The 11,444-nt window shown below is 36.6% G+C and overlaps 1 protein-coding gene across 1 annotated transcript; it reads right to left on the bottom strand.

Annotated features, from left to right (window-relative positions):
* Window positions 1-4,711: 4,711 nt before the first annotated feature.
* On the bottom strand, window positions 4,712-7,931 carry LOC134274650 (uncharacterized). The gene is made up of 2 exons (XM_062756917.1): window positions 6,520-7,931; window positions 4,712-4,846 (listed from the first exon to the last, which is right to left on the bottom strand). Exon 1 carries the CDS (start codon window positions 7,677-7,679, stop codon window positions 6,528-6,530), a length of 1,152 nt encoding a protein of 383 aa, XP_062612901.1. The 5' UTR covers window positions 7,680-7,931; the 3' UTR covers window positions 4,712-4,846; window positions 6,520-6,527.
* Between the last annotated feature and the right edge of the window lie 3,513 nt (window positions 7,932-11,444).

The following is an 11,444-nucleotide window of genomic DNA, read 5'->3' as shown; positions in this document are numbered from 1 at the left end:
ACTCTCCCTCTCCCAGGATATGTGTCTTACATGTTGGGCATGCGCAATCGAAATGTTATTTTTAATTCAAGTAAATTCAACAAACGTAATACTCATTTCGCTCCCATAATGTTAAAAAAAAATAAACATTTAATGCAAAAATCTTTCCCGATTTTAAATATGATTATATAAATCTTTATTAAATAACCATTAACCTGTTTAGTTTCATCGGATCATTTAACTGTTTTCTGTAAATTCTTTACAGATTTGGATTAGCTATTCCAAACTTTTTTCAGAATCGTTAATGTTTCATATCATCTAGGTAGATATTAACTTGGTGGATAACAGGGCAGCCGTTCATCAAAACTTTGTCTTCCCCTTGTCGTTTTTGTAGGCAAATTCGTCATCCTTGTATATCAAGTTTACTTTGAGACTTCGGGTGTACGAAACTTGTCCACTATGTGCCATTAATTCTGCCAGGGGAATCGAAGTTGCCTGGAAGATATAATATATATTCAATACAAATATTCAAATCTTCTACTGTTTATGTTTACATATGACACATTATTGAAAGGGTTTTATATTATTTAAGGAATTGATAAACTTGTTTATAATATTTTGAATCATTTTTTATTGTTGTGTTGAATAATAATACATTGTATAGAAAGAAACATATTTATTTTGAATGGAAATAGGGGGGAAAAACAGTTACCAAGGGGCATTTTTTATCAATATCGATTCTACACTGGTACATTTTTACAACAGCCATAATCTGTTGTAACAGAGGTCATCAATTGACGAAAATTAAATATGTTTTAGAAAATTGCACATTGAGGAATTATTTAGAACAGCTTGGTTAATATACCCACAAATTTATTGTTGACTGCAGGACTTCCATTAATGCAGCAAAATTTTGGACAATACTGTAAACCAACATTTATTCGCGCGCGAGAAATTTCGAAGTTCGCAATGTATCTTCATCGCGAATATTTCTCGCCTCGAACCGGTCCTTAAAGTGTATGTGTTCATGAACCACTGATCAAAAAAGGCTTGATCGCGAAAAAATAATCGTCGCAAACTAGTTTATCCCTAGTAAATCGCGAAATAAAATCGTCGCGATTAAAAGTTGGTTTACAGTATATGAAACATACATAAAACTGATACACTTTTGTGCTGAGCAATTCAATTCTATTCATAGAAAATGCTAATGGAAAGTATGTGAAGGTTTTTTTCCAAAACATTTACATAGTATAACTACAGATAACAAGAAGAAAAAGAGGAGATGTCCAAATAATCATTTTAAAACTTTGGAGTGAAGAATGTGATTCTGCATTCAAAGAGCTTAAAAGAAGATTGGTATCTTCTCTAATTTTAGGTTATCCGGACTTTAAGAAAACATTCTGGAGACTAATTGGAGTTTTGTTGGATATTGTGCAGTGCTGTCAATCACAAGAACGCGATCTAGAACACGTAGTTATAGCATACGCGTCACGAACATTGAGACCCTCGGAACGTTATATGGAAATTTATAGTTACATGAAAGTAGAACTATTGGCTCTAATGTGGGCGGGTAAGGTGAAATTCCGTGATTACCTGGTTGGAGCAAAGATAATAATCCGCTGAGTTACCTACAGACTGCGAACTTAGGGGCAACGGGGATGCGATGGACTAAACAACAGGCACAGTTTAACATCGAGGTAAAATTCCGATCAGGAAAGGTTAATCAGAATGCCGATTCATTGATTCGCAAATTAGAACTGTCACTTGTCATTCTGAGTCTGTTTTTCAAATGTTTTAAAGAATCCCGCTGATGGATCTTCGAGGTGAAGGTACTCATTTGAAATATTCGATCGATGCTTGTAGACTCTGTTGAAGCAACATCAATTTTGCCAGAAGATCAACAAACTGAATTGTCATCATTGTAAGAACTACATCCAATAATAAGTCATACACTGGCTTGAGGTCAGACGACACGTTCCTTAAATATATGTTTTGTATCTCTTGGTATTATATAAAAAAAATTTCATTTTTGTCATTCTTTTCTGATTTCTACTTTGTTTTCAAAATGCTTTTATATATAGGTACACCAAAAATTCCCCAATTAAACGAGACTTACCTTGGTAAAAGGCGAAGTTTGATTGGAATTTTATGAGTCACATTAACACTGTAGGGATCAGATGAGATGCGTACTTCGAGCCCGATACGTCAGTCTTAAAAGGAAGGGATTGTGCATTTCCAAACTCAGATTATGTCATTTAATATCATAGAAATCTATAGTTTTCATTACAACATCCCTTCCTCAAGGGTGGGTACTATATCATGACAACAATGTGGCGGGCATCTGATCCCTACAGTGTTAATGTGACTCATAAAATTCCAATCAAACTTCGCCTTTTACCAAGGTAAGTCTCGTTTAATTGGGGAATTTTATTACGTCACAACACTTCCGGAATCATATGAGACTTTAAAGCAAAAATGCACAAGCCCGCTGATCAAGTCAAAAATTTTTTTATTTTTGCAAAATTCAATGTATTATACATTACATACACTCAACTCAATACTGCAGACTGAAACCTTGAATCTATAATTTTCTTGTCATAAAATTTTCCAAAGGTCCCAGCCTTACTCCACCCTGCAACTTTCAAAATGTCATCTACAGGTACAGAAGCGTATTTCGCTTTAGATACTGAAGCACTCCTAACACTATGACTAGAAAACTTTTTCGTGTCAATACCTGCCCTAGCCATAACAGTTTTAAGCCATCTTGAAATAGTATCTTTACAAATTCTGTTATGAGGCTTACGTTTACACTATGTTCCCGGCAGCCACGGCAGCCCCGTTTGCCCGAAACGTAGTGCGCCGTGAGATTTTGGTTATTTTCCCCTCTATATCCAAGTCTTGACAAGTTCTTTTGCGGTCTTCTACGGAATCCGTGATGGGCCGTAGGAAGAAGTTGCCGTGGAGTGCCGGAGGCTCCACGGCGCACTACGGTTCTGCCACGTATGCCAGCACGTTCCCCCCAGGCCTCTTACGTTCTGTTAGGTCCCCTCACGTTTCTCGCGTTCCTATACGTTTCTCACGTTCTGTCAAGTCTTTCTACGTATGAAACATGGACACCGGGAAACTATGGATCACGTTTGTACCAGAGAAGGTCTCCTAACCAGAAACAATCATTGTATCATGACCCTTCGAAGATTCCCAAGACGAAGATTTTATTTTCGCGTGTTTGCCGGGTGCATACCTAAAATCACTTCGTCAAAATGAAGAGAACCAGCAGCAGTTACAGAGAGGGGAGGCAGGAGTGCAGCAACTAGGAATGAGACGAATAAGACGGATGAGAAGTTGGAGATCCATATGGATCCATAATGAAACTTCTCTGCAGTGTCCGGCTTTTATATGCTTCCTCTCAGACCGCGTGCGCCGTGTCAGACCGTAGTAGAACGCAACGCACCGGGACCATAAACCATAACATGCCGGGACGAACCGCGATTGAACGCGAGGAAACGGCTACCATACACCCTAGTTTGCCGTGAGGACCGTGATGAAACGTGGCAGAACGTGATAAAACGGACAACAACCGTGAACTAGCCGTGACAGAACGCGGACTAAACTCAGCAAAACGTCTTAAAACGTGAATGGACCATGAGATGAATTGGAATATACATTCTCCCGTCCCACTGCGGACTGCCTCCAAGTTCTGTTACGGTCTATTACGTGCTATCGCGTTTTGTTGCGTTTAATCCGTTTTACTACGACCTACTAAGTTTCACATCTGCAACGTGGCCGCCGTGGCAAATTTTTTGACAGTTTAAAAATCTGGCACGGCATCCACGGCAATCGCGATGAGTTACGTATGCCCATCCCGTTGCCCCAAGTTTTCTCACGCCCGTCCCGTTTTTTCCACGGTGGCCTGAAACGTGATTGCCGTGGCTGCCGGGAACATAGTGTAAACGTAGCATTAATAAACAAAAATTTACAATCTTTCCTAATAATACTTGTTCTCTTCAAATACTCTTTTAACAAAGTAATCACACATAATCTTCTATCTGGTGGATAAGCTTTCAATTCTACACAGTTTGTATGACACCCAGGTCTATCTTGCTTAAGGAGACCTTCATAACACAACTTATATACATTGCAACTTTTCTCAATCCCATCTATACTCAACAAATGTAAAGATTGACATCTTGCTGCAGTAGTTAATGCAATCAACATACATAATTTGAGAGATAAATCTTTCAATGATAAATATTTACATGGAGACAATTTTCTCAGTACAGACAAAACACAAGAAACATCCCATATAACTGAATAGCGTGGTACACTGTGCCTCAAGTTAAAAATGCCCTTTAAAAATCTAATCACAAGCGGATGCTTTCCCACAGTAAAGCCATCACATGAAATTCCTAGAGCGCTTAATGATGATCTTGCCGTATTTAGCGCACTGTATCCAAGCCCTGAATCAAAAAGTTCAGTCAAGAAGTCAAGGACAAGGTTTACAGGAACTTGAATTGCACTAATTTTCCTTTTATTAGTGAACGAAATCCATTTTCGAATATAGCTTGAGTACTGTTGTCTGGTCCCTGATCTCCAGGATGCCAAGATGATATCTGAAGCTTTTTCGCGATATCTTTCGCATTTCCAAAGTTTTCCTGATAAGCGACACGCTATTAGAGTTAGTTTCTTGTGTAGTGGATGTTTCTCCCTGGAGTGAGGTAAAGACAGAATCCCCCTCGGAAGAATCACTGGAGTTCGTATTAACAAATCCATTAGCACCGGGTACCAGCACTGTGTTGGCCATAGTGGTACCACAATCAAACACTCTGCTTGGTCTGTCCTCACCTTCTGTAGTGTTCTGCTGATTAGACTGAAAGGAGGAAAAGCATAGTAATAACCTGTCCATTGAAATGAAAATGCATTTATAAATTTTGCATCAGGATCAGGTTTCCATGAACAATATAGCTTCAACTGTTTATTTAGCCTAGATGCAAACAGATCTAACTCTGGGAGTTCAAACACATCAGAAATTCTATCAAAAATTGCAACCTCTAGCTTCCATTCAACAGAGTCATTGAATTCCCGAGAAAATTTATCTGCTATATTGTTTTCACCAGGTACATGATCAGCAGAAATCCAGACATTTCTATTCATACACCAAAACCAAATTTTTGGGGATAAATTATTCAATTTTTCTGACTTTATGCCACCCATGTTATTTACATATGCCTTTGCACATGTATTATCTGTCATTATCTTTACATGTACATGAGAAGCATCTTTACAAAACGATTTTAGTGCTAGATATATTGCCAGAAGCTCTAAATAATTTATATGATTTTCCCTTTCATCTACATTCCATCTTCCTCCTGTACTACTCTTACCACAGACTGCTCCCCAACCCATAGTGGAAGCATCTGTTGTAATAACAATGTCTGGATTTCCATGATCTATGATTCTCTTCTGATTGTGTACATTTTTTATCCACCAAAACAACTCATTCTTAGCCTTTTCTGACAAATTTAAAATGGCATCAAAATTTCCATTATTTTTCCTTAAAGCTTCTATTTTGTCCAATTCTGCATTCCTATAAAATAATGGACCATATTCTACAGCAGAAAAACTTGCCACAATCAGACCAATTACTCTAGCTAACAGACGAATTGAACAACTTCCTTTTTTCCACACTTTCTTACATTCCTCAACAATAGTGTCTGCTCTACTTGGACTTAATGTGACAATCATTTTGACTGAGTCAATAATATTTCCAAGAAAGGTAATACAATGAGATGGTACACAAACAGATTTCTTCTCATTTATGACCAAACCTAGTCTTTCCATCAAACATCTTGTATCTGATACATTTCTTAAACATTCTTCCAATGTATCACTAATCAGAAGAGAATCATCAATATACCCAACATTCAAATGACCCATGATTCTAAGAGTAGAATACACAGGTTTCATCAACTTTGTGAATAATCGTGGTGCACATGCAATGCCCATTGGTAAGCAAGAAAATTCAAAAATTTTTCCAAGCCAAATGAATCTCAAATATTTTCTTTGTTCCTCTGCAATTGGTACTGAATAATAGGCATGCTTAAGATCTAATGATGCCATGAAACAATTTTTCTTTACCAATTTTATTGCACTTTCAAAAGAATCCATCTTAAAATGATGGTAAGGAATGTATTTATTCAATTCTTTCAAATTTAAAATCACTCTCAAATCTCCATCTTTCTTAGGTATAGTAAAAATTGGAGATAAAAATTGACCTTCTGCAAAGACACATTCCTTAATAATGCCTTGTTCGCAAAATTCATTTATTTGCTTATTTATTTTTTCTATTTCAGACTTTGCAAATACAGAATGAGGTATACTTTTCTGAAATGGTAAACCTAATTCTTCATCAAATTCAATATGACAATTTTCAACAATATCTAAGATGACTTTATCTTCTGTAAGTTTTTGCCATTCAGAGGAAAAATTTTTTAATCTTCCTGCACAAAATATTTGATTATCTGCATAAGGTTTTGCACTTACCTCTTCATCTATTTGTTGGAGCTGCGCTCCCCTTTCGAGTTTTTTGAACTGTCTTTAGAGGTAGAGCTGTTTGACCATCGACCCCAACTACTAGTAGTTCTTTGGTTCCTTGGTCGTCCTAATGTTCCTCTACCATAGGGACGTCCCCGTGCCCTAAACGGTCGGAAATTTCCTCTATGAAATTTTCCATGCACTTTACTGCTTATCCTGTTTACATCTTGGATTTCTTTAACAGATTTTGCCACATCATCTCCATAAAGAAATTCTGAGAAAGGTAGAGAAGGTGAACTAAGATGGTAGTACTCTCTGCCTAAATCAGGTCTATGGAGTTCCTTGCGTTTAACATTTATAAGTTTGTTGGTGTGCCCTAGAAGAGCTAACGCATCTGTGGCCAAAGTTATCAAATGATCTATGACTTCTGAATCAATTTCATTCAGTTTATTAGCCAACTTTGTCAAATTCACCGAAGCTTTAATTACAGCAGATTGAATAATCTGAAATTTTGAATCGCAATTCCGAGTCTCTGGATTGAGAATGCTCCACATAGCTTGGTTCACTCTTGTTTTAATCAGAGCTGTACAATTTTCAGGTCTTTTGATACTTTTCAACAATTCATTAAAATAGTCCTCATTAAGACCTTCTCTAAAAAGTTCATTAATCATTGAGGCCAATTCCTCATCTACATTTTCGTCACAGTCTTCCTTTACTTTATACTTTACACCCAGTTGTCTAAATCTAGAGGTTTCTCCTTCCTCTTTACGTTTTTTACAAGGAGGTTCACTTTCACCCTCAACATCAGACTGATTTGTAGGCGTCATTAACAATTCTTCTTCCATTTCGTTAATGTCACCGTAATAAAGTTCATCAACTCTATTGTTCATCTTTTCAATTTTCCGGTCTTGACTATCTTGGTTTTCTTTAATTGACTTTAACAAAGTCATAACCTCTGTCATACCGGGAGTAGGAACTGGAACGACAGGTGAATTCGACATGTTACCTACCGTACGTTCCTCATTATTGGTATTCTCTAACACAGAGCTACCACATTCTTCATTTGTAACTTTTTTCTCAATAGACTTCTTAGAGGAACGTCTACTAGACGATTCATTTGTCTTTGTTTTCTCTTTTTCAGCGCGGTCTCGTTCCGTGACACCCGCCATTTTTTCACACTTATAGTCTCAAAACCAAAGTCACAATATTCACCAGCCACCTGGAGAAAAGGTACTTCGTTACCTCGTAACGAAAAACAACATAAACGAAAATATAACTACTACGTAGTTATATAAATTGATAACTACCACGTAGTTATCTACTTCAAACAAAAACTGACAACGAGAGTAGACCACGTCCACTCTCTACGACAAATGGAAGTACACTGACGTATCGGGCTCGAAGTACGCATCTCATATGATTCCGGAAGTGTTGTGACGTAATAAAATTGTGTTAATAGTGTCATAAGCAATTTAGAAGATTACCAATAAGGGTTATATAAGAAATATGACCCTACAGTATCTTGGCCAAATGCCTGGTAAGGCCAGCATTTTTTTATTTTTAGGTTTACAAACCCGCCGCTCAAGTTTTTGAATTTTTAGAAAAAAAATAAAATTGAGAAAAACAGAATTTTTTCTTTCCGATGTCAAATTTGAGTCGGGATCGAGATTTCAATTTTATGAACTCGTACTTCCGGTTTTAGATGAACATGCTTTTGTTCTTTTAAAGTCAAAGTCGATCCTTGGTGATCTTTCAATATTTCTTTTACTTCTTATTAATTTGGATGGTGAAAAAACACAGATACTAAACCAGCAGGCATGTTCATGAAGCTATCTTAGGACTAAGAAACGTCTTCAGATATACTTACGACAATTCTTAAGACTGAGTGGGGTTTTCGAAAGTATCGTGACTTCGGAAAGTTCTAATAAGAATTATCTTAAAGTGACGACAACTTTAGACATTAAATGTATTCAAAACTGACAGGTGATTTTGAAATATTTCCATTTCTAATTCTTTTTTCTCTATAATAACCCTTTGAAAGTAAGCGTAGTTGATTTCCTGATAATTCTGCCGGAATGTAAATTAGGCAGGTCGATAGGTCAGCAGCTAAGGAGGCCTAATACGTATGCAAATCTCGTGCGCATCTGTCTCTGTGTCTGACGCTAAGGAGGCCAAATACTAGTAAGCATGTAAATCTCGTGCGGCTGCCTTTGTGTTTGACGTCAGTGTGCAAGGACTACTGAAATTGACATGGAAGTCCTCATGTAATTTAAATCGTTTCGCCCGTTATGCAAATTATCCCATGTTTCCCACTATTGTTGATGCCCTGGCATACTCTCAAAACTAGACAGTGATTCCTCAAGATTTTCTTCCTTAGAAAGGAAAGTATGAGTATAAGTAGGATTACCACTTGTAGAATTAAATCCAGGTTCTTCTAGAATGCAATTTCTATAATGAGGCTTACAAACGAAGACAATGTACGTACTGATAGTGTAATCTATCTAATTCTTTTTTCACAAGGATAGATGGTTTACAAAACTTACTTAGTAGGTAATACTTTACTTTCATCCTGGTCAGTGCTTATAGAAACGTTTAGTAGTTCTCGGGATTGAGTTTCTGCAAATATTCTTCCCTGGCGTCAAGTATACTACGTCCTTTTGTTTTTATACCCCCGTTCCAAAGGAGAGGGGGGTATACTGTTTTACCCTTGTGTGTCTGTCTGTCTGTCTGTCCGTCTAGCTGTCCATCTGTCTGTGTGTCTGTCCGCAACAAATTTTTCGTCACAGTTTTCTCAGCAACTACTCAACGTAGATGCTTGAAATTTTAATACAATCTTTTCTGAGGCATGCCATATGGTGGGATACATTTTTGCTTAAACCCGATGTCAACTTCCTGTTTGTCTCTGCATCTGTCCGTTTCATACATAAAAAAATCATACATAACAAATTTTTCGTCACAGTTCTCTCAGCAACTACTCAACGTAGATGCTTGAAATTTTAATACAATCTTTGCTGAGGCATGTTATATGGTGGGATACATTTTTGTTTAAATCGGATGTCAACTTCCTGTTTGTCTGTGCGTCTGTGTTTCATACATAACAAATTTTCGTCACAGTTTTCTCAGCAACTACTCATTAGAGATGCTTGAAATTTTAATACAATCTTCTCTGAGGCATGCCATATGGTTGGATACATTTTTGCTCAAATCCGATGTCAACTTCCTGTTTGTGCATCTGTCCGTTTCATACATAACAAATTTTTGTCACAGTTTTCTCAGCAACTCCTCATTGCAGATGCTTGAAATTTTAATACAATCTTCTCTGAGGCATGCCATATGATGGGATACATTTTTGTATAAATCAACTTCCTGTTTGTCTGTGCGTCTGTCCGTTTCGTACATGACAAATCTTTGTAGCAGTTTTCTCATTAGCTATTCATAGCAGATGCTTGAAATTTTATTACAGACTTTGTTCAGGCATGCCATATGGTGGGATTAATTTTGATATGAAACTGATTTCAACTTCATCTGCCTGTAATTGAACTTGTGTAAACAGTATATAAACATGATAGTGCTTATTTACATCAGAGCGGGGGTATTACTAGTGAGCATTGGCTCACAGATTTCTTGTTTGACATTCACCTTTATTTTCGGATTTCCCATGGATATTGGACATCCATTTTCAAATCTTTCTACATTATCACCAAAACCAATGTATTTGTATCTCTCCCGTCCTTTATCATAAAATATGAACAAAGCCTCTATTGGCTCTATGTTTTCTTTCTGCAACGCTATCTTCTTTAACTGTTTCAGATTTCTGGCGTCAAGTATACTACGTCCTGTTGTTTTTTGTCCTTCACCTTTATTTTTGGATTTCCCATTGATATTGGACAATCATTTTCAAATCTTTCTACATTATCACCAAAACCAATGTATTTGTATCTCTCCCGTCCTTTATCATAAATTATGAACAAAGCCTCTATTGGCTCTATGTTTTCTCTCTGCAACGCTATCTTCTTTAACTGTTTCAGATTTCTAGATTTAGACATTCTTAAAGCTTGAAGCTTATTTTTAATTCTGACATTTTCACTTGCACCCTGATTTGTCTTTCCTGGGTTTTATTCTTCTCTTCTGTTTCTCTGTCGGTGTTGATTTTGAAAGAAGAAAAAAAAAACATGAAATTGAACTACCATGGTACACTCATCACATCACTGCACCATGTGTACAGCATGTACTCATTTTCCATGGCCTCTGCTACACGTTCTATCTCCTCAGTAACCTGAGGTGAATCTTTCAGGGCTGCTTCTATGCTCTAATTCCCAACACATGAAGTCATGCAAAACCCCTAACACCTGAAGTCATGCAAAAATGCCGCAAATTTAAAATGTAGGTGACTTGATACTTTTAGTATCCATTTCGACTCCTGACAAGAGAAAATAAAAATTATTAAGCCTTATACATTTCCTGTAACCAAGCATATGTAATTTCCTTCTATAGCAAACCTTTCATGTTAATTTATTACATTTATATCGATTTTTAAATATTGTTTTGGTAAATTCTTTTTACTTCACCTTAGCTTACTCAATTTTTCAAAGTTAAAATCAAATGTCTTATCTTTAGCCTTCTGTATAATATTCTACATGTATATTTGCAAAAGTAGTATATAATGACTAAGAGCTGTGTAATTTCTTACATTCAGTTTCTTTCTCTACGTAATCGTACAGGTCTTTAGCAGATTTGTTTCCTGAAGTGTCTGAGGAAAATTCCTGCCCATTCTTTAAGGTACTTTTCAAGGGGAGACATGCAAAGTTGTCAATATTGAACTATACATCAGCTAACAAAATTTCATGGGATTTGTTTTCTCCTCGAAAATATAAGTATAAAAAAACTTCATTAATTTCCTTTAATGTTGCTTTTTCTATATCCGTAAGATTTCT

This window comes from Saccostrea cucullata, unplaced genomic scaffold, assembly GCF_032062105.1.
Source record: "Saccostrea cucullata isolate Sc308-1 unplaced genomic scaffold, CSIRO_AGI_Scuc_v1 ctg1114, whole genome shotgun sequence".
Taxonomy (NCBI): domain Eukaryota; kingdom Metazoa; phylum Mollusca; class Bivalvia; order Ostreida; family Ostreidae; genus Saccostrea; species Saccostrea cuccullata.
This window is presented reverse-complemented; position numbering and strand designations above follow the sequence as displayed.